The sequence below is a fragment of the Corapipo altera genome, unplaced genomic scaffold, assembly GCF_003945725.1.
Source record: "Corapipo altera isolate COAL_440 unplaced genomic scaffold, ASM394572v1 52b, whole genome shotgun sequence".
Classification (NCBI taxonomy): Eukaryota; Metazoa; Chordata; class Aves; order Passeriformes; family Pipridae; genus Corapipo; species Corapipo altera.
Window position 1 is genome coordinate 5,860,507 of NW_020884922.1, and position 24,863 is coordinate 5,885,369.

At 35.7% G+C, this 24,863-nt stretch overlaps 1 protein-coding gene across 3 annotated transcripts in view; it reads right to left on the reverse strand.

The window, feature by feature from the left end:
* Nucleotides 1-2,461: 2,461 nt before the first annotated feature.
* The window catches only part of NUDCD1 (NudC domain containing 1), a 35,068-nt gene continuing 12,666 nt past the window's right edge, over nt 2,462-24,863 (reverse strand). For 2 of the 3 annotated variants that reach the window (XM_027657058.1, XM_027657060.1), the window contains 8 exons: nt 20,149-20,334; nt 17,693-17,876; nt 13,656-13,841; nt 12,134-12,341; nt 10,005-10,149; nt 8,603-8,728; nt 6,297-6,456; nt 2,462-5,171 (listed from right to left, as the gene is read on the reverse strand). In XM_027657058.1, the coding sequence (XP_027512859.1) occupies nt 4,879-5,171; nt 6,297-6,456; nt 8,603-8,728; nt 10,005-10,149; nt 12,134-12,341; nt 13,656-13,841; nt 17,693-17,876; nt 20,149-20,334 (1,488 nt within the window). In that variant the 3' untranslated portion in view covers nt 2,462-4,878. Of the gene's footprint in view, nt 5,172-6,296; nt 6,457-8,602; nt 8,729-10,004; nt 10,150-12,133; nt 12,342-13,655; nt 13,842-17,692; nt 17,877-20,148; nt 20,335-24,518; nt 24,737-24,863 lie in introns of all 3 variants that reach the window. The other variant, XM_027657061.1, reaches the window with a different exon arrangement.

Genomic DNA, 24,863 nt, shown 5'->3' on the forward strand with positions numbered 1-24,863 from the left:
AATCTATGCTTTGCTGTCAGTAATGTTAAAAGATTCTCCTCTCTGGAAGCCACTCCACCCCCCCCCAATACTTTAAGGTAGTATGGATACATACAAGTGTGTGCATATATAGATGTAGATGAAAATACCAATGTGCAGACACACACAACTCTGGCACATTCAGAATGTAATTAATAGATTAAGAAATGTATTAGTGGAATACACTAGTAGTTAGGGTCTATTCATCATAGCATAATGATGAATTATGTGACAGTCTAAAATGATTAATTTTTAAAAAATTTACATTCCCCTGTTGTTCTTGACAATTCTTTGCAACTGCCAATTGAATTGCCAAATCATACTGAAATATAAAGGATATTTTGCCTAGAGCATTAGATTAGTAAAGATTACAACAAGTATTTTCCAGGTCTGCTTCTGAAATTGTTAATTATATCTATCATCATATTTTGATACTCAGCTATCACTTCATGATAAATATCTTTATGAAAAAAAAAGTAATTTTTTCAGGAGTAGCTTAAACCTTTTATAAAGTAAAAAAAATATTACTCCAGCAAATACTTCTCCAAGCAAAAGGGACTAAACTTTGAGTTTGAAATGCCTGCAATAGTCTTTGAGGTAGAAGAGCCAAGCTAGCCTTTTGGTCAAGACCAGTTATCTTTTGACTTTGCTGATCTTTATCCATAGCACAGATAAAAATGGGGAGGAAAAACAAATCCCACCAGATTTCCACAAAAATGTGTTACAAATGGCACATAGGACTGGCAGCACAAGTTTTTAAACCAAACTTAATGTGTGATTGACTGCAGGCTTCAAGTTCACCTAAGCTCCATAATGAGAAGCGAAAACATAAATTGACAGAAGGCAAGGAAATTACAAAGTTCTAGTGGTGCATTATTGAAACAAAGTACAGAAAACAAATAAAATATAAGCTTCAACCTTATTTCTACTCTCACAGGGTCTACTGCTTCATTAATGAAGAGCCACTTTCTGACACAGGACATACACACAAATCAAATCCTTCTTCTCCTTCACTTTCCTGCAAAAAAGGAAGTGCTGAGGTGGGGGAGAGGAAGGAAGGGCAGATCTCCCTCTTCCACCTAGAAGGGTTTGCCCAGATCATTTGGGTATTGTACACAAAAAAAGACACAGGATAAGAGGTGCAATGTGCACTTTAAAACAAGAATATACCTGAATACTTATCAACCCCCTCCAGTAACTACCTCCGTAAATTTGTATGTTGGCAGAAACGGAACATTAACAAGATTTCACAGAGATAAGCGAGGAGTGCAATAGTGCCACAGTCCTGCAGCAGACACCCTTTAGAACTTTCCCCTAACAGAAAGCTCCTTAATGTAAGTCTTACTTTAAGGATTTATTTCTATTTTTCTATTTTATTTCAGTAGCATAGGAAGGATACAGATTAGAAATTAACATAAATCCTTTAAAATAATTAAAAACTCCTTTATTAATAAATTTTACATTTTTTCCATTTATTTAAAGTTGTAGAAGAATACATGATACATTCCAAACATGCAGCCAAGGAAAGCACTGAAAAAGAATACTAAAAGCAAATAATGCAAATCTGTAATAGTCAAATAATTTCTCAGAAATTCTGTAAACAGATTGTGATTGGGACCTCTCTGGAAGAACTGTCTCTTAAAATGTAAGATTTCAAGAAATAAAATCCTAGAAAAATTGAAGCACGATTCTCAGTTCTCAGAAGACCATTTATTTTAAAAATCCACATTCTATACTTTGTATAAGCCTACTCATGATATGCTGAACAAATGAGCCTTAAATGTAAGTGAACACAGAAATGGAAATACTGATAGCGAGTGCATCCCAGTGGCTTGCAGCCCTTTACTTATTATTGAATGGTTGGGGTTGGAAGAGACCTTAAAGACCATCCAATTCTAACCCCCCTGCCATGGGCAGGGATACCTTCCACTAGACCAGGTTGCTCAAAGCCCCATCCAGCCTGGCCTTGAACACTTCAAGGAATGAGGCAGCCACAGCTGCTCTGGGCAACCTGTTCCAGTGTCTCATCATTCTCAAAGTAAAGCATTTCTTCCAATACCTAATCTAAACCTACCCTCTTTCAGCTTAAAGCCATTCCTCCTTGTCCTATTACTACATGTCCCTGTCCAAAGTCCCTCCCCAACTCTCTTGCAGGCCCTCTTTAGGTACTATAAGGTCTCCCCAGAGCTTTCTCTTCTCCAGGCTGAATAACCCCAACTCCCACAAGCTGTCTTCATAGCAGAGGTGCTCCAGCTCTCTGATCATCTTCGTGTCCCTCCTCTGGACTTGTTCCGACAGGTCCACGTCTTCCTTATGTTGGGGAGCCCAGAGCTGAACACAGCAGCACTCCAGGTGGGGTTTCACCAGGGCAACTGGTTTCACATTTTCACCTGGTTTCACCAGGTGAGTCACCTGAATTGCCAGGTGATTCAGCTGTAATCACCTCCCTTGACCTGCTGGTCATGCTTCCTGTGATGCAGCTCAGGACATATTTGGCTTTCTGGTCTGTAAGTGCACATTGCCAGCTCATGTCCAGCCTCTCACCCACTAACACCCCCAAGTCCTTCTCTCCAGGGCTGCTCTCAATCCATTTCCTGCCCACCCTGCTTCTGTGCTTGGGATTGCCCTGTAATAGCATGCCAGGTTCCTCAAGATAACAAGTCTTTTAAATAATAAAATATCCTTAACTCTCACAGAAAGCAAAATAAGAGAGAGAGTATTTAATACATCCCTTTTGAGAACACCATGATTGCAAACAGATGAGTAACATGGAAAAAGAGATGAACCTTTTCCCTGTGTTATTTCCAGAGGTAAACAAGAAGTCCCTTGAAATGGACACACATTTGGGCAGAATGTGAGTTTTAGTCATTACATATTGTAATATAGCCTCTGAAGAGGTAACCATTTTATTTGTTTCCACTGTTGCCTGAGACAGCAGAGCATGTTTCCAGATATATACCTCACAGCAAGATGAATTTGACAAAGCTAAAATTCTCATCTATATTGAAGCTTCCTGCAATAGACCCAAGGTGACAAAATCATGTTGCCTATGAATCCTTCACTCCTCCGTTTCCCAAATATCACGTTCTTAACTCCGTGTTCACAATGATTAAATCTCAGGTTACTAAGTAATACTCATATACATGTAAAAGCACTTACTTTATGCTGCAAAGTAATAAGTTATATCAAATCTTTTCTACAGGACCTCTGCAGGAATTCTACCACCTTGTTTGACACTACTGCCCAACAATTAAAATTTAGATGCAAAACAGTCATGAAATGGTAATACATTGACTGAGCCTTTTGAAAAAGCATTTCCAAGATAGTTTTAAAAGAGCAAGGAAAAACTTTTCAATATTAGATATACAACATAACCCTGCTGTAAGGAGAAGGAAAATCAGGTTCCTTGGAAAGTTTCTGCAAGGTACAACTGCTTGCCTCCCTATTAAATTCTCACTCATTATTTAATCAGTTCACCAATACAAGTCTGGAGAATTTACAGGAGAGTAAAAATAATCACAACTAAAGAAACACTTATTTTTCTCTCAATACTCTTAACAGAGTTCTGAAATGATATCAGAAGAGAGATGCAAACTAGAAGGCCACTTGTATTTGTGACTCTCTCAGTGCTTTGGTACCACAGATAACAGCAGCTTTCCTGCCAGTACACAATATATTAGGCATTCTTTGTTACGGAGTTTTAAGCAAACTATGAAAAAAAACCCAACCCAGGGTGGAGCTGTCACAACTGACCCTTTGGTTTAAATATATTGACAATGCCAACTTAAAGAAAAAAAAAAAACAAAACCAAAAATCTTCAGACACAACTATTCAACTCAACCACAGCCATTTGTTAAACCAAAGCATCCTCACTGGCCTGAGTACTCTTACGTTGCAAATATACCCCACCGGACTTGAGCATCACAGACAGAATGGTTAAGTAATAACACAGCATTTACAGTGGGATCAGAGGCAGAAGTAGCACTTCTGAGTTTCCCATCCCAGGTTACACCACCAGTGCTTTTTACAATATTGGTGCTTTTTCTGTCAGCCATTTTCTCATTGTAAATGAGTCACTTGAGATGAAGTACAAAGTCAAATGAAAATGGCACAACTGAGAGTATAACCAGGCCTTAACTAATAGCATTCAATGTGTATTTGCCAGCTATACATTGACCCTTACTTTGCTTCTGGAAAAAGCTACTAGAAGGTATTCTAGTGTCTCTTAAAATATGAACAGATTGCACTGCAAGCATAAGTAAGTCCCAAACCAATAATCTAAATTGTGCATATGCCATGAAATTGCTCCACTTAAGTACCTGTATAAGATACATAACACTCCATTAATTTCATTCACATTTTACTCAATACTACTGAATGTCAAAATATCAAAAGTTTTTGGTCAAAAGTATTTGAATTGGGGATTTTTTTTTAATGATACATTCTACTTTGCACATCACACGCTTGTAACTCTTTATCTGACTACTTTTTTCATAGGTAAACAGTGGCATTTAAAAACAGAAGTGAATTCTCAAAATTCAGAATAATAGCAAAGTCATTTGGAACAAACAATGCATAAACCTATTCACATGTGCAGTAGCAGCCTCTGACAACTGCTTTGACAAAACTGTTGATGCAGAAGACACTTTCCCATAGCTCTGAAAAAGCTTATTTCAGTGGCAGCAAAGTTGAAAAACTTTGTCGCTATCTTACAGACATATGCTAATGAAAAAGTTTGATTCCCCTGTAAAACATCCCCTTTTTGAATTTCAGCAAATTGCACTGAACTTGTCAGATCATCTACCTATCCAGTTCTATAACAAATTGTTAACACAAACTACAGCAGAGCACACTGAATAATTAATTTCCAGAGTTCACCTTTATTAAAAACAAGGTTTTTGTTGTGAGAACAAATAATCTCTCATTTGTAGCTTGAAAGCCTAAGATAGGATCATTTGATTCCAGGGTTGCTACTAGCTGCTTAGCAACCTGTCCTACTTGTCTTCCTTCCTTCCTGTTGTAGAGAACTGTGGCCAGAGGAGTCGGCTGACGATAGATGAAAACTCGTCGCAAGCACTCGCAAAGAGCAGCGTAGGAGTAATCTGGAGCACAAGCCATGAACTTCTTGTCTTGCTTTGATGCTTGGACATAACCTGTGTAGCCCAAAACCAAGCAGAAGGGATAAGTAATATATTGGTTTCAAGAGCACTTTAACTGGCCGATACAAAACCAAGCTTAACTTAAAAAATAATATGCAATTAGTAACAAAAAAAAGAAGAAGATATAGGTTCTTATTACATAAGGTAACAGTCTCTGGAGGGATGCATTAACCAGTTTAATGCCAATATGCAATTCTTCTGTACACCATCTTAACTGGTGTTTTTTATACATATGTATGTACAGCTATATAAAAGCCCCTCAAGGTCTTTTATTTTCTCAGCAGGATCATAAGGCACAGATATGGCCCATAAGGGCAATCTTGACCCAATATTAGCAGAATAACTCTTTTCTTTCCCTTTTATCTCCTAGTGTGTAATTACATTTAAATTAAGATTTCTGAGCCTCTCTAATCTTGAACACTTAAAACCTGTTTTCTCTTTAGAACTGACTAAAAAAAAGAGTTATTTTTCAACACACTGTAACTTCCGTTAATATTCACTCAGAAGGAAAAAAACTTCCTTTTTCTCTTTCATTACAGGACTCTATTAGCAATCAGACTTATTTCAGACTGATTTCTTTTCACACTTTTGTAGAGGCTTGAAACACAATCTTTGCCAGATGATCTACCATCTTTCTGAAAGGTTATTTGCTTCACTCCCATTGAACAATGCATGGCAATGGTTATGACATGGGACAATGAGACAGTAAAAATCTAGAGGTCTCTTATTAAAACATCTTACCTTAAGTTTACATATACCTAGACACATAATCAATTAACTGTAGCTATTTCCTGGATGTTTTCTGTGTGGGTGTTAACATGGTGATTCTGCTTTTCAAGTCTCTAATTCAAGTTCACTTATCCAAGGAACTCTCCTTTTAACTGTGCAGTACTGTGGTTGCATCCTGTACATGGTCTGAAAAGGCTTATTTTCCTTCCAGAGCATAAACATTTTATTTCTATGCTCTCTTATGTCTAAAACTAAGCTACCACGCTGCTATCAACAAAATTATAGTAACTTCCAATTCAGATTTAAGTAAGAGAAATATCAACAGAAACCATACCAAAAGCATTCAGATAGAAAAGTTTCAGGTGTGTGACACAGAAGTTAATTTCCTACCTAAAGCATTAAAAGTTGCAATGTGTTCCCACATGTTCTCTGGTTGGTCAGAGTGAGGTTGCCAGAGAAGAGCATCAACATCGTGTCTCAGGCAGAAGCATGGCATTTCCCTGGGATTCACAACAACTGAGAAAAGATACGGGTTGCTTCCAAGATTAATCTGAAAACAAAACAAATATTGATTCAAAGCATAAAAAGTAGATTCTGTTACACATATGCTAAAGTTAGATGATCAACGGTTTCATGTCTGTTAGTTGACAAAATGTTTGAATACATTATGCTGCATCCCCACTGGTCAATAGCTCAATACATCACAGATACCTAACACATTTCAAACAGATGCAATTAAGTTTTTTGGGATAATATTTAGAGAAACATTACGTCTAATATACAAGCAAATGGGAATGTGTTTTGTGCAGAAATGGTTTTCTAGGATAGAGGATCCTAACCTGCAACTTCTAATGTTAGGAAAAGATTCTCTCTAAGTAATCACGACTGGTTTTCTGCAATGTCAACAGGGAAGGAAATACTGAAGTATTACTGAAGCTGGTAAGCACTGAAACAAGGGTTAGTCAGAGTACTAAAACTAGAAAATGTCAACATTTTTAATTTAGTTACAATCAAATAATTACTAAATATCAGATTGGAACACTTGTCAATAAATATGTTTGTAGGAGTTGTGGGTGACAGGCTGTACCAGCCACATTTGTGAAGGAACAGGCTCCTGAAATGCTAACAAAAAAACCCCCAAACAACTTGAAAGAAGAACTAAATAAAAATGAAAATACATTTCTGTAAGCTGAAAAATACACTGAAATACTCATATTCCTACAACACTCCAACAAGGACCAAAACCACAAGTTCACATAGATGAAGTTGAAACAAAAATTTCCTATCCACAGTAACTGTCCTTTGTCCATAATGCTTGACACACATTAACCTTTGAATTACTTTTACGCCACCCATTTTAAATACTGTTTACAAACATTTTGTGGAGTTCAAACTTGCTCCATAATATCTTGCTGCCTGCTAGAAAGCAACCTTTCTTGATCCCATGATCTCACGTTCCTCCTGATCTGGGAAATGTCTCTGGGACACAAACTTCTCACCCTTCAGAGTGAGAAGCAGTAGTTTAGGCTCAGTTATTCAGGACTGTATCCAGTTTGGGCTTGAAAACCTCAGGGACAGAAGCTGCACAACTTACTAGGCAACCCAATCCATGCTACAACAATGGTTGTTTTTCCTCTTATTCAGTTTGAACCTCTTGTTTCTACTTATGCCTGATGTGTTTGGTGTATCACTGAATAGCTAAAATCCCTTTGAAATGAGTTTCTGTAAAATGTCCTCCTACCAATAACAGATTTTATCTACTGACAAATGTCTGTCTATCACACCATATCCAGAAAACAGACTATTTTCTTGGTGGAGCCATGTATCTGTACTGCCAGAGAAAAAAGATAAGAAATTAAAAAATAATCAAGGAAGAAAGAAACCCCAAACAAAACACCAAGCTCCCTAAGATACAGACTTCAGACTTCTTCTCTAGCTTTTTCAGAGGAAACAGAAAATTATGAACTGAATCAAATCTTATCCTGTAACTATGACATGTTTGTACAAAACAGGTCATACATGTAATTTGTGTGACACAGGGTAGTGATGGGATGCAAAACCAATGTTATTACAAGCTTTATAGAAACATCTTGAAAAAAACCCCAAACAACCACAAGACAATGAGTTGATCTGTAATGTTTTTGTAAGATTTTGCTGTTTCCCACTCTAGCCAGATGACCAGATCAGGTTCTAATTTTACTGTTAGTCAAGGTTGCCTACAGCCCAGATCAAGCCTATTATTAAAGAATTTTGCCTACAATCTGTTATTTTTAGTGAGATTGACAAAGAAGTATCATAAAGTGATCTATGCTCCAGCTTCTTAGCAAAAAGGGTCCACTTTCTACCAGGCTATCTGAAAAATTACTAAGAAAAATGCAACCTAAGCCATCTAAAGAATATTATGCCACTGAAAAAGACCCTTTTCTTATAATTATTTTGACATAACTTTGCTTTTTCAAATGGCTGACTTGTGAAAGTATATATATTTTTAAATCAGAACAAAAGGAGCCTTGTTTTTATATTAAAATGACATTGAAGGACACATCTGGGTGGATGATTTCTGTTGCTACTGTGATATGATGTTATGGAAGAAATTTACGTGTTTTCAAGAGTTTGCAATTTTTCTACCTATAAGAGAATTCAACTTGCATATTAAAATGTTTTAAAGTATTTCTGTAGTAATTTGCAGTACTTACTATATGAGTGACTTTCAAAGTATCGCCATCAAATCTGCACAAGCTTGCGCCATCTTCAAGAAAAGCATCACATTCTTCTAATTCCTGAGCGTTACAAGGTGGTTTTTCCTTTTCAGGGTTTGGATTCTGAAATAAAGACAATGGACTACACTGAAAATCCAAACTACAGAAAAAAAAAATAAATCTCTTTACATAACAACAAAAAAAAATCAATAGAACTGGAAGAATCATTTGCCTATCCATACATACTGAAAGATTAAGCTATTATGAAATTATTCAAAATTAATAGAACTGTTTCTGATGTGGAGGATAGCATGAGTGGTAGGTATAACAAAATCCATTTCAGTTTGAGGAAAGGTACATAAGCCACTAAAACATGGTCAATAAATTCCCTTCTCTAAGTAGCAAAAGTATACAACCCTGAAAACCTATGGACATTTAGTAAATGTACACCAGTGTAAGCTGTTATTGAAAATGCTATTAAAAAAATTGATTAATTAATTTTGTGAGGAGCTCTCAACACATGCTTCCTTTTAGCTTTGCTAATAATAATTTTAATTTATTTAAATATATTTAATGTTTTTTAAATTAATGAAAACTACGATAAAAAAATCATCATTTTAACCTCAGTATAGGGTACAAAAGAAAAGATATTTGAAGTTCCCAAAGAATCTATAGTCAAAAGATATACTACAATATTTTACTCACAAACAGTGAGGGAGAGAGGAGAGAAATCAATTTGAAGTAGTAAACAGAATTTAGTAACACTTTTCAGCCTTATTTAAAAAAAGTAATAATCCATAACTGATCCATCAAGAACCACAAGGAATCACACTTCAAAAATTTTAGATGAGATGCCATTTTCTAATTAAACCAAAAGGGGAAGTATCAAGCAAACAGCAGTTAAAAATTACATTTTATTTTGTTTTAAGTAGAGTTCCTGCATAACAATAATGCCAGAAAGTTCATGAGTCATGTTTTTAAACATGTCATTTACACTCACAGTATGTAGGTCAAATACAGTATCCCTAAAGTATTGCTAACCTATTGATAAACAAGAAACAGACAGCCTCCAAAATCAAATTAACTGCTTTAAAACAAACGGTCACATCCTAAATGGTGGGAACAAAGTTTATTTTCAATGTTAAATCAGACTTCTGTTTGGTGCACAGACACTATCATGTAAGCTAAACTGAGTCTTACAGGAAGATGATATTACTGTTCAAAATACATTCACAACTCTAGTCCCATTTGTTTAACAGTTTCAATTAAAAATGAATGTAGTTAGTAGTCTGAATAGTAAATGAACTAATGAACCAGGTCAATGAACTGCAAATTAGGATATCAAAAGACAACATGCAAATGTACAAGAACTTTGAATGCTTTATTTTCAACTCTTTACCATTACTTCAGAAGTCAGATGCATCAGGCTTTCAGCTATTTCGGAGCATTGGGAAGGGTCCATAATGAATTCCCCTCTTGTGTCGCCAACTATTAGCTCTGGCCACCGGGATCCCTCATTTTTCTTAATTAGAGAAATTTCCAAACTAAAATGCAAAGAGAATACAAAGAGTAGCACATGAAAACACCATATCCATTTGTCAGATTAGTAAAAAAATCCTCTAGATTAGAGCACTTCTCTTCAAGCTGAATTAATAATGAAAATCAGAGAAACCATTAGCATTCAAATTATAAAATAAACCATTCTAAGAAAAAATATTCTGAAGAAAAACAGATCAAGGATTGATTTCTGAAAGCCTAAGCACAAACCTCAGGGTTTTCAATGTAAATGCAGTTTCCCCTGAAGCAGACTCATTAAAATATTTCATATACAGCAGGAGATCACCTGTAAAGCATTTTTTTCAAAGACTACCAGACTTTTACTACAGCAGTTTATATGAAACATAAGTAGTGGTTCCTAGGGGTACTTAAGTGTGGACATCTAGGACAAAAATATTTGTTTTAATAGACCTCAGAAATACTACAACAGTTAATTATATATACTGTTATCTAAAATAATATCTCAGAAGAAGTAAGATTTCTGTAACATAAAAACCCAAACAGAATAATAATTTCTCAACAGAGAATAATCATTAAATTATTAGGAATAACTAATTAACTACATGCAAAATAAGACACTTAGCCCGATGCACCAACACAGCAATTCCATTTAAATACTCTCTTAGACAAACACATAGATATAACCATAAAATTAAAGTTAGTTTTATTACACTCAGGTTTTAGATACACTTACAGGGTCTCCAGCAAAAACCGCTATAGTGTTTCTGACAGAAAACCTTTTAAGTTACTAACTACTGTATCATAGCAACAACTATTTGGTGAACTCTGAATCAGTTTCTGAAGCAATTTCACTGATATTAGAAATAGCACACTTTTACAGAAGACATTTGGAGCAAGTTTTAGACTTTTAATCAACAGATTTATAGCGGTACTTCAGTATAAACATTAAGAACCGAGTGCAACTAATTACACTGAAATATGGAATTACTATTTCTCATTAAAGTAAGCCTGAGATTCATGCAATATCACTCACTTGATTGAATAAAAAAATTGAGTTACTCAGCTGAGTTAGTTCTCAGCATGATACCTAATAACCAACAAACATGAAGTCATGAAGTTTAATATACAGTATTAGTATAATCTATATACAAACATATAATTCTTCTGGAGAATTACTGTTTTTTACATTTAACCTTTTGGGGACCTGATCTTGACATAAATGGTGGCCTTTGCTGTAGATAAACAGCTATCAAGTGTTAAGTGGATCAACAGGTGATGTACATGTTTCTCCTTGAGTTCATTATAAGAGTGTGAATATCTCCCTGAGTTAGCCCGACCAGCGTGCTGAGTGAATATATGGCTCAGTCCAGGCAGAGTGTGAAAACAAGACAACTCAAAAAGAAAAATCTGACTATGTTTTAGGGAGATCTGAATTATTTCCCCCCCCCCCATTATTTCGTATTTTTATTTCAGAAAGAAATCTAAAATTTACTTCTCAAATAAAAGCATGAATATTTCTACTTGTGGTCTACACCATATTAGTTTCACACAGACTCATTTTCTATAATGTACATAATGTATAATTGATTAGGAAAGTATAATAAGGAAATTATAAGTCAAACCTAAAGAATTTCTGTTACATTATTACTAAAAAAGCTTGTTTGTGGAAAGTTGAAGTAAAAAGAGAAATTATTAACACAAACAACAATATACATTCAAGTTGACTCTGCTTACAAATCTATGTTTAACATTTTGCTGTTTGAGTGTTTTGTTTGGCTTTTTTTTCCTGGCAAGTTAATTGTAAAAGGAGGGGATTACTTTACAATTAGATAAAAAACCAGCATTGTGAGACAGCATTGCAAAAGACAGTGAACTGTTTTCAGCAGAGGAAACAGATTCTTGCAAGAAGGGACACTGGGTGTAGCATTAAAAGAGCCCATTCCCAGAGAATACGGTATAAACTCTGAAATCAGTTCCTACCAATAGGAAAACTAAAATCATATACAATACCTTTTGTTCTCTCTAATTATCCAAGTGCAGCTTTCATGGTCCACAGATGAATAGAGTTTTCCTTCCATTAAAGGAGGCTGGTCTCTCAGCGTAACACACATGTTATCAGGAGAAAAACGTACTTTTATGTCATCTTTAGTGATGTCTTGAGGCAGATGAACTGTTATGGTCACATCATCTTCGGTCTGCTGCCAGTAATAAAGAGGGTCTACAATTGGAAACATGCAGGAAAATACAAACTAGATTATAAGGATACAAGGATTACTGGATCCCACAGCATACAATGCTGAGACATATGAAATTTTGTGAAAGAGTGGAAATTAACTTTTACTCTGAACAATTTACACAAAATATATTCTGATCATAAAATGAAGAAACACTTTTTTAGCAATCAAGTTTGTCTGTGTCCTTCATTTGGAAATTAATTTATATTCATGTCTATACTCAAATATGCTGGTAGAGTTATACAATGGACATTAACTATTACTCTTAAGTTTACTGTAGCATGACAAAATTGATAGCCAAAATGTACTTAAATACACTGAAACATTAATGATTAATAATCTGGTTGAAGAGACATCAGGTGCAGTGGTACTTATAAGCTACTGAATGTTCAGAAGTATATGCCATTCAGAGATGTGAACATGTTTTCTTACATATTTTGCCAGAGGTTATGCTGACTATTCAACAGAAATGATTTTGGAAGACCAAGTAGTCTTAATCTGCTGCAGCTAATGGAGATGAAATAAAACTGCCTGTCCAGAAGTAGTGATTGACTTTTTCTACTTGGTCTAAAATCTGTCTGATATCTTTCTTTACTATTAAACTACTAGAAGAAGTGGCCTTTTAAGGGAAATGTTTATACAAAAGGAAGGCTATGGCAACATGACTGGGTAGTGTACAGTTGGTCACAGAAAATACAAATACAGATGAATACATTTTCTAAAGAGCAATCTTGTATGAGTGACCTTTCTATTTGGAGAAAAAGTACAGTACTGGCTCCCTTTGGGAGCTCTCAAGTTCTCGCAACACAAGGCAAGGTTTTATTGATTTAAGCTTCATACCAGCAACTGTGACACTGGAAGGATTCTTGCTCTGTTGCCCACTGCCACGAGTTTCCTGTTTGCAATGGATCAGTCACAGGTGCTACAATTATACTTTGCAGAAGCTATTAGTATCTGAGACATGACAGCCTTCAGAATTAAGATTGGATTCTTAATTTGAGTACTTCAGCCAGATGCATAAATTTAGGTGTTACCAATCCAACTACTATCAAATACTTAGTATAGTTCTGTTTCCAAAATAGCCTCTTTCTTAAGACAGAAAAATTGTGTCTCCTATCCAAAAAAGCACCTCATACAGGTTTAAGCAAAAAACAAACAAACAGAAGAAATAGCCAATCTGTCTAGAAGACAGATACTAAAACAAACATTTATAGCTATAGTTTCCAAACAAATGTTAAACTGACAAGATATTTTCTAAGCCAGAGAGCAGCCTACATAACTTGCCAGGTAAGTCTTACCTTTCTTTTCATTTAATATTTTTGTATCATCATTTTCTTCTAATTTGTCACTTTCACTTTCCATAAATTTGAATGGTTTGTGGGAAACAATCATTAGACCATCTCCACTTTGCTCTATTGCTGCATAATGGGGGACTGATTTTCCTTGTAAAACTCTCCTTTTAATGATTTCATATTTATGAACACCTATAAAAAAAAAAAGTGGTAATATTTTTCTGGAAGACAAATTATTATCTGAGAAACACATTACACTCAAAAACACTATGCAAATCTACTGCTTAAATCACAGTACCATATTTTAAAAGAAAATTTCTATTTCCCAATGAGTTTGTTAAATATTGGATTATTCTAAGATTGCCTTTTATATTTATGATGTCTTTGTTGATCACAGCTAGCCCAGCACAGTCTCTGTACAAACAAGTTTTCCAAATAATTTTCAAGCTGTTGTAAAAACCTGAGAAACAATGAAATAGCTAGTGGTAATACTTTACTCATAATGGAAAATGCCCATATTCCTCAACTCTTTTAAGGCACTGCTCTCTAAAAGGGAGGTCCCAGATGTCAGCTACTGGCATCAAGGACCGTGTCACTCCCTACAGTGCTCTGAAACACATGGGTACTCCTGACTCCAAACGCCAGTAAAGTCACAGGTTCTAGCACATTTGTTCTTTCTCCATCAGAATCTTACTGCCCACAGTCTTCACGAACAACTTGATAAAATTGTCACAGGTGATAAAATCATCCCCAGGAATTGTTTAGTTTTTCACATTTCTGCTTCATCTCTTCATTAAAAGAAATCACTGTACTTGTAGTTACGACTTTACTTGCAAGAAATTAGGAAATCATTAGCAGATACATTAGACAAGACCAGAGATTATAATGGTAAAAATCCTCTATGTCCCCCTAGCTCTCCAAAATGGGTTCCTGTTTGACCTCAATGTTAAACGTAGAGAAACATCAAAGTCATAGGAGAACACAGATAATAATCACAGAATCACAGAATATGCTGAGTTGGAGGGGACCCACAAGGATCATCAAATTCAACTCTTAGCCCTACACAGGACCATCCATCCCCAAGAATCACACCATATGCCTGTGAGTATCATCCAGGTGCTTCTTGAACTCTGTCAGGCTCAGTGCTGTGACCACTTCCCTGAGGAGCCTGTTCCAGCTCCCAGTCACCCTTTGGGTGAAGAATCTTTTTCTAATACTGAACCTTAACCTCCCCTGACACAACTTCAGGCCATTCCCTCAGGTACTGTCAATGGTCACCACAGAGAAGAGATCAGTGTCTGCTCCTCCTCCTCATAAAGAAGTTGTAGACTAAGGTCTCCTCTCAGTCTCCTCCAGGCTGAACAGACCAAGAGACCTCAGGCCCTTCTTCAGCCCGCTTCCCCTCAAGGCCTTTAACCATCTTCGTTGGTATAACGATAGGATAACCCAGGTATAATTTAAAACCTCTCAATTGGTTACCTTCTTTGCTAAGCAAGAAGTGGATTAAAGGTTAGTAACTGGACTATAATGTAACTCCGATACTTAATGGTGTTAATTAAAGCACCACTCTTTTTCTTAGAAGCTTTGGTTGGACTGGAGGGAAGGCAGCATTAATTGAAGAGATTCAACCCTTCTAATTAGAGACAGAGATCCATATAATCAGAAGACTCCGAGTAAGAGGGTAACATGCTTTATAACATTAACAAATTACTTTGGCTTAGATACATAACCAAAAGGAGCATGTTTTTGTTGCAGTGGGCAGTTAGCCACTCTGTGAATAAGTTGTTTTAACTGACAGAATCTAACCATGCACTGAAACATAACAAATTACTTTGTATGTCTCTCCTACACCATTTGCTCACTGGTTAAAAGGCATTACAATCTCACAACTTACCATTGTGTGACAAAACCTTTGTAGAGTATTTTTAATCAAACATCAGAACTTCAGAAAGTTTTAAGTAAGTCTTTATGATCTTTCTGGTAAGTTTATACTGAATGATTTTTCTTGTAGAGAAGGTCAGAAGAAAGCTAATGCCACATTTTCTTAGCCTGATAAAGCAGCAAGGTGGTTCTTCATTTCAAGCTTTTACAGTAAGGATTCCTAAAACATTGGTTAGCTGAAGAAAATAACAAAGTTTGAAAGGGTATACCTTTGTTACAGTCCTCTGAGGTACTACACAAGATGTGAACAGACCTTATCGCTCCCTCCCTTCTGATTTATTTTCATACTTCCATTTTTTTTGTTCTTAGGTAATACAATAGTGGTGGGTGTGACTACTTTGTCTGGCCAAGCAGATATGGCAGAGATTCTCACAGTTTTTAGTGTCAAGAGACATAACTATGTTTTAAGGCTTTGCTTTGATGAATCACAGATTTTGGCAATTTGAGAAATGGCTTGTTGATTAACTACTTACTCTTACCACAATATGATTTGATAAACTGCACCCACAGGCAAAGTTTCAAGAAAAGTTAAGCATAGCAATTGACTATGGATGAAAGAGGATGAAAAGAATTGTAATTCCTCAGAACAGTTTTGTCTTTGAGACTGGTTCATACATCAGTCTGATTTTTGAGTTGTTTATTTAAATTAACTCAAAACTTACTTTTCTCTTCAGTTTGCTTTGAATCTTGTTATTTACATCTCTACTGACAATAATCTCAAAAATTTTGTCTGTTTCTTGGAAATGCTGGAAAACTGGCAAAACTTTTTGAAAGATTTTTAAATCCACGTCTATGGATTCCATGACTATTTGTCATAAGTTATAAAAATCACATTGTTAAAAAGAATTTGTTCATGAAAATGTACAGTATTAGACAACATAATAAAAATTTGTGTTACTGCTTTTACTAAGAAACAGTCTTAGACTGACCGTGTTACTGATTTAGTTTGTCTTCTAAGTTATAACCAGTAATGTTCAGAGTTTTCTTTTTCTTGTTGAGCTGGTCACAAAAGCATAAGGCAGTCAGTCTCATGTGGCTTTCTGTCTCTCTGAGATATATTGGCATTACCCACAATAGCAGAAAACATAGCTAAAGGCACTGAGGGCAACACAGCTGATGAAAGGGCTGGAAGGAATATCATATGAAGAGTGGGTGAGGACTTCAGGCTTGTCTAGTTCACAGAAAAAGAGGCTGAGGGGCCACCTCTTTGCTCTCTACAGCCTTCCTGAGGAGCGAGAGTGGAGAGCAAAATGCTAAGCTCTTCTTCCTGGTATCCAGTGACAGGATGTGTGGGAATGGTTCAAAGCTGCACCAGATGAAGTTCAGACTGGGCATTAGGAAGCAAGAAGGTATATTAATTTAATCCATGCACCTTTAAATCAGATAGTTAAGAATGGGGTCTTCCACCCTTTATGTAAATCATGATATTAATGTATGTATATATGGTCATATTGAACATATAAAGTACCATTTGCCAAACTTTATCAGGATAATATATTAATAGGTATTAATACACTAACTAATATGTTTTTAATGTGTAGCTCTAAAATTAACGTAATAACTTCATACTCTTACTGCAGGAAAACCTAGAATATGCAGCATTTATTTTTTTATGTTACAGCTGTTATATTTACCTCATACTAATTCCAATCCCACTGTGTCGTTAATTGGAAGCTAGAAAAGAACACCAAGAAAATCCATAACCAAAGACACATATCCAGCTGTACAACATTTTGAAAAGTAAACCAGAGATTAGTTAGGAATAGTTTCGTATAACCTCAATTTTACAAGACCAAGCTACAACAAAATTTCCTTTCATAACACCAAAGTAAAGTTCTATCTTGTTTTCTAATTATCTTCACCACACATACATAAAACTTTACTTCTTCCTGCTTTCCAAATGTCTGTCAGAATTTAGGCCTACAACCAATAGCTTGATCCCAAAATCTAAGAAAAAATTACCTATGTAAAACCTAAATTGAAGTTTTGGGGAAAAGAAATATCAGCAGTTGTCGAAAAGCAACTTCTAAGACAAAAAATAAAAGCACGATTTTTATTTTTTTAAACATTAATCACCAGTAATATAAATGTAAAACACTTACCCTCTTTGCTTATCTCTGCAATCGTAACCCATTCCAAGGTAACATGAAATCCACTTCCTTTTGTGTCCAATTCATCTTTTTCTACCCTAAGCAGCAGCACAGCTAGTGAATTTGTATCAGATTTTACAAATGAAACACTGTGTGCTATAATAAATGGACTCCCTAGTTCTTCATTAAACACAATCTAGAAGACAAAAATATAGAAAAAAGTCAGACAGTTAAACCTGGAAGCCCTGATCTTTCACAGGAAGCAGTGAAAGGTTTCAGTGAATATCAAATTAGTAGCAGTTTGCCTCCCACAAACCTCTCTGCCAATATGAATCCATGAATGTCACACATTTCTGGCTCCTCCTTCTGTGACTGTCAAAATACTATTTTCAAATGTTTTTAGTTATTATTGTTTATATTATACAATCATTATAAGGGTCTATTAAGCAAAGCACAAAGATCTCCAAACCCATCTGCATTATGGCTGTTTACTACCACATATGTGGAGGTACAACTGATCCATATGGATCCTGAGCACAATGGGATCCATAAACACTGTCTATCAACTGAGGAAACAGTCTCATGCTCAAGATGAAATTAGAGGCATTTCCCCAAGGCCCTCACTGCTTCTCTAGACACCTCAACATTCTGAAAATCTTTGTAGATCTTGACATGTGCAAACATGAAGATAAAAAGGTCCAGTGCATCACTGGACCTGCTTAATTATCAAAAATAAGGGGAGGAAGAGTCTCTTTATTTGGCTACTACCTTTTGCAAAGAGATTCCATTCTCCTTATTTATGAAGTACTATGAAGGAAAGTAAAAAAGAAAAACCTACAATGAAATTAAGAAGCTGGGGTTAGAATTCTTTTAATTTTTATTTATATATACAGATAGGAAAAGTCCATCCAATATCTGATAGGCCAAGTAGATAAGTATTACTGCCATACTGAAAGGCTAATAAGCACCACTGTGAACATGAAATAATTAAACACAGAAGGACTCCACATTTTGTAGCACAAGATATTTAGCATTTGGTACATATAACAGGAAGTTTTAATTCTAGAAACTACGTATTTCAGCTTTTCTCAAAAAAGTATCCATTCAGAAAAACCACCGGGTGCTCTACATACTCAGGAAATCAATTTAAACGATGACAGAACCTCAACATATAAAGCTCATGTTTTTGTTACACTGACAACTCCAATGTAACTTGTGACTCCAGTGTATCAGCATTCTCATACAGAACAGAATAAAAACCAGTTGGTATTTATTACCAAGCATCCAAAGAACAGGATGACCAATTTCCTTTACTGAACTCTCAAAAAGTGTAGGAAAAGGAGCTAATCCATCATCCTGAACTCTTCCACTTCACTATATACACCTATATTTCTGCCAACAGTAGAACATCCTTGATTACTTAGGAAACTTCCCCCCTAATTAAGAAAATAGATGCAAAGTGCAGGCACTTCATAACAGATTCATCTTTCATGAACAAAAGAGGAGTGCACCACTGAACAGGAGACTCACAGTTTCAGGTAGGAATGCAACTTACTTATATTTGTTGTGTCCAAGGAGGATAACTAATACCATTATTAATGTAGAGATTACTTTGATATGGATACAAAAAAAAAATGCTACTTATCAAGACTCCTTAAAAGAATTAATTATGTAAATAATTTAATCATAAGAAACATAAAATTCAGCATAAGAAACATACAATCAACAATTTTCAATAAAAATTTTGAGCACCAATTATTTTCCAGAGCTAAGTACACATTATGAAGAATAAGCCCTATGAGAGAGGTGGAAATAATATTGCTTAAACACTATACCTACTTTTAAAGTAACCCTCAGGGTTACTTATCAAAGTTTCTAATTGGCACTTTTGTTCAAGTTTCATTCTAGTCTTTGTGGATGTATCTTTAAAATAGGGCAAATTAAACGGTGAGTATTTCAAGCACAATTACATCCATGGAGAAAAACATCATGCAGACCAGAAACCTTGTAACTTAAAAATGAACATAGTTTTTAGCTTGGTTGAGAATAATTTCAAACTTAAAAAAAAATATATTATTCCAGAGGCCAATGGAAAGACTAAACAATAAGAGGTGAAAAGTGTGGGGAGAATCCCGGACAGACACATATGAATGGAGAAAGGAAAGGAGAAATGTTTTTCAGAAAAAGTTTAGCTAGATAAGCACCTAACCACCTTTTAGAAACACTCATTTTACTTAGATTCCTCTTCAGTCAAAAGGCTGTTCCCTTTCAAAAACTTGAATTTCAGGTATTTTGTTTATAAAGAAATCATTTAGTAATTTAGAACACATTTCTGTATCAGTGATACAGAGTTATGATTTAAAGCTTAATTCTTCACACATTACATACATGCAATTCTCATAAGAAATGTGACAATAAGAAGTACTTGGTAGACATACAACTCCTAAATATGTTATTGCAGGACTCACCTCCCACTTTTCAGATGCACTGTTTCCACGTTTGCCTGATTTAATTAAATACAGTCTTCCTGTACCATCAGAAAGGGTCACCTGTGTGGGGGATGAGAAGTGTATCGAGGCACAAAGGCGATTATCACACGCAGTCAAGTCTGAAGGCAGCCTGAAAACTTCTCTTGGTTTTTGTAGAGCAGTGTCCTATAAACAAACAGTCATGAACTAAGAGTCGGTGAGGTATTTATTAGTTTCAGTTAATATTACAGACAAACTAAGAATCCCAAATTTCAGCAGCAATGCACCAGCTTCTTTGTGCCATTAAGCATTTTTGGAAAGAAGTGGCTAGCAAGGGTAATTCCCACATATGTGGAAAAGGTGGTGGAATTTCAATAAATTGGTTTCTGTGAGCGTTCCCTAATTGATATTTCAGCACTCTTTTTTTTTTCTTTCTATTTTACAGCATTAATTATATTTTGCATTAAATCAAGGCTTTTCATTTCTTTTCCCCTAGCATTCCCATATAATTAATCACTTACCTCATATAATTCTAGTCCCAGTAAAAATGTGGAGACTTAAAAATAAATTAACTTGGGGAAGAGAGGTTGGAAAGCAGCCCAGTGGAAAAAGACATGGGGGTGCTGATCTACAGCTGCTGAACATAAGCCAGCAGTGTGCTCAGGTGGCCCAGAAGGCCAATGACATCCTGACCTGTATCAGAAATAGTGTGGTCAGTAGGACCAGGGCAGTGATTGTCTCCCTGTACTCAGCACAGGCGAGGCTGCATCTCAAATCCTGTGTTCAGTTTTGGGCCCCTCACTACAAGAAACAAGCCTGAGGTGCTGGACCACATCCAGCAAAGAACAGAGCTGGTGAAGGTTCTGGAGCACAAGTCTTATGAGGAGCAGCTGAAGGAGGTGGGGGTGTTTAGTCTGGAGAGAAGGGGGCTTATTGGTCTCCACAACTACCTGAAAGGATGCTGTAGCCAGGTGCGAGTCTGTCTTTTCTCCCAAGTAATAAGTGACAGGATAAGAGGTAGTGGCCTCAAGCCGCACCAGCAGAGGTTTAGATTGAGTATTAGGAAAAACTTCCTCACCAAAAGGGTTGTCAAGCATTAGAACAGGCTGCCCAGGGAAGTTCGTGGAGTCACCATCCCTGGAGGTATTTAAAAGACACGTGGACGTGGCATTTAGGAACATGCTTTAGTGGTGGAGTTGGCAGTGCTTGGTGATTCGCTGGAGTCTATACTAAAGGTGTTTTTCAACCCAAACAATTCTATGATTCTACTACCCATCAGGATAACTTTATTTAGCATTCTCTTGCAAGAGAATGATTGCACACTGCAATCTTTCCAAAGCAAAACTACAGATAGTTTTTGAGCATGAATAAACAGACACGACAGTGAACAAATTGCTCAGATGATGTGATTCTCCAATGAACAATAAAGATATGCAGATTTTTAAAAAATTATATATACCACTGTATTTAAAAAAACCCCACATTTCCTTCTGTATTATCTTTACACAAAACCTCATTCAATAATAGTGCAAAATGAATGCTAGATAACCAATTTCATCTTTATTTCCAGTAATTGTTCTCAGAAGTCCTGCTTTAGTCTTGCGATGTGTTATTTATTTCCTGCTAATTCTAACAGAAAAAATGGCTTTCCTGCTGAAAATTGGATTTCCAACTATTTTCATTAAGTACAGTAGTATGTCTTCCAGGGTATCTTTTAGGGATTATTCTTTATCTTGTGCCTTCACTCTCACGTACAGCTCCTTCTCAGCTGAGTAAGGCTTTGTAACTCTGCTCATTATTTGGTTCAAGGAATGCCAGCAATGCCTTCTTAGGACTAAAATTTACCTACTTTTTTTGCGTTGAAATAATCTCTGAATACCCAAGAGGCTTGTTGAGGAAAAAAACCTGACAAAATCTTTATGATTTGAAAAGAACTTGGCATCACAGTTTAAAAAAACCAGTCAGGACATCCTTAATCAGCAATACAGCTTGATCTGCTACTCATGATGTTGATCAGGCTGCAGTATTAAGAGCACAAATAAAATATTCTCACAGAAAAATATAAGAAGTAAACTGAAGATTCAGTAACATCACAGTCACATCTCTACAATCTTTCAAATAAATGAAATAGAACTTAATTGCTTCAAGTTTTTCAACTGAACTAATCAGCTGTTAAATAAAATGGGCTGGCAGTCTGTCACAAGTGGGGTCCCTCAAGGATTGATACCAGGCCCCACACTGTTGAACATCCTCATAAATTATCTGGATGATGGGATTGAAAGCATCCTCACCACATCTGCTGATGATGCAAAAGCAGGTGGTGACACAGACATGTTATAAGGGAGAACCATCTGGCACAGAGAGCCAGTCAGCCTGGAGGAGTGGGATAGCAAGAACATTGTGAAGATAAGCAAAGACAAGTGCAAGGTCCTGCACCTGGATTGGAACAACTAAAGAGCCCAGTACAGGCCAGGATCTGTGTGGGCACACCAGGAGAAGTTTCATCTAGACATAAGGGAATTTTTTTAGAACAAGAACAATCTGTGACTGGAATAACCTCATCAGGGACATGGTAGAATCTCTCTCACTGGAGGTTTTCAAGATGTAACTGGACAGGGTGCTAGATAATCTCATCTAGGCTCCTTTTGCCATGAAATCTATGATCTTTTGAGATCCCTTCCAATCCTGGTTGTTCTATAATTCTAAAATAAACTCCACACCATATTTAGCACCTTGTCCCTTTCACTGATTCATAGACTTCAGGATCTGATTTGAAGATGTCAAATAGGTCTTCCAGTGATAAGAAAACAAAGGAATTCTTGTTGTGTCTTTTCTATATCTTAGAAGAACATTTCTCACTAAGTTATAGTCCTTTCCCCTCATGTCACAGACAGTTTTTCATATATATATATATATATGTATCATAAATGGAACAAAATTAGATGCAATGGGTTTCATACATATTTTACAAGCTAGTGTACCACTTGTATTTGAACAAATAAAGTCAACTCTGGAGAAAAAAACAACTGCCTGATTGGCCTTTAAAGATCAATATTTCCCTTTATAAATCCAATTTATCTTTTTAATCCAACAACAAATAGACTATGTTGAGAACATAACTAGTGGTCATAGAGCTAACTAAACTATTTTCTGTTTTATTTCACTAGGCTCATTTCCAGTCAGCTAATCTACAACTATTTTTGAAGCTCCACAAATCAGAAACCTCTGTTAAAAAAGGAAATTCTTCCCTTGTTACTAAAATCTGCATTAGTGTCACAAAAAAAATGTATTTAAGTAGAAGTATATTTATAAAAACAGAAAAACAGAATTTGAAAAATATTACAGGGACAGTTTTGAAGATATTTACAAGTATGCAAAAGGAAGCACAAACAGAATAATATTTTTGTATTGAAAACCTAGGAGGGAAACAAGTAATTACTTTTGCCACACAAAATATGTCTTAGTCTCAGGCTCATCTTTAATTTAATAAGGCATGAGACTAAGAAATAGCAGTGAAAACATAAACTAAATTCAGCTGCAAACTGGCTAATCATCTTCTGTCTCTCTATTTTCTCTCAAACTATCAGTAGCTTGAGGGGGGGAATAATCTGCATTCATATCTACTTCTTGCAAAAGAAACTCACTTATTCTGCACTGTGAAATAAGCAGTGAAAAATACACATACAAATCACCATTTCTAAAAGAGTACTTTGCACTTGGGTACGTGCATACGATACAGAAAGAGCACACTTGTGAATGCAAAGCACGCCATGGTCTCATTTGTTGAGAATCCAGCATTTGAGGGGATTTCAAATCCTTCATGCTTTCCAGATGTTAGTAACATCAGATGTGCATTTAACAAATGTTCAAAGGTAAGCAAGAGAAATTGGATTTGGGTAAGTACCATTTTAATAAGCAACAGGAAAAAAAGACCAGATAACAAGCAGACAGCCTGCTTGCCTTTTGGGCCTACTGGAATTCATATTAGAGATTACTGTGTGCTACATAAAGGTTATGAAACCTGAAATGGAAAATATGCAAATTTGATTTTTAATTATTGGAAGCATTCAGGGTCTGTTTGTAGATTCAGTTGTATCATTACACCCCTTGAACTATTCTAATGATTTTAACACATTCAGTAGGGAAGAATGAAAGAATTAAAATGAAAAAAAAAGCAAATAGACCAAACCTGCAACCCCCTCCCAAAAAAAATCACACAAACACTAGATATCAAGAATTTGGCTTACTCATATTTTACTTAATTTTTAGATTTCACTGAAAGGAGTCTTTTCTACAATGAAGTTGTTCCATGGTAACTAGCAATGACTACTGAGCCTAGGAAAAAAAAGTCAAAATCCCATGTATCTTATCATGAAAATAAGAAGCAGCATTCCTCTTAACAGTGATTTACAGGGCTATATTATATAACATTACAGAAGACCACATGTTTGTTAGCCTTCAAGTGAATCTTAACAGTAAGCTTCAAAGAGTTTTGGATGCAATTAGAAAAAGAATTATCTACTACTTTGTCTTCAAAGCTCACATCAGATTTATCAGCACTGAGCGGGAATTTCAGAACTCAATAGATCTGAAAAAATGAAAAACAATCTTCATTACAAAGCCTTTCTCTCAATAGGCAAGAAAGGAAATGCTCTTATTCACAACCTTTTTGTATAATAATTTAACCCTAGGCATTTATTAGAACAGTTTTTAAT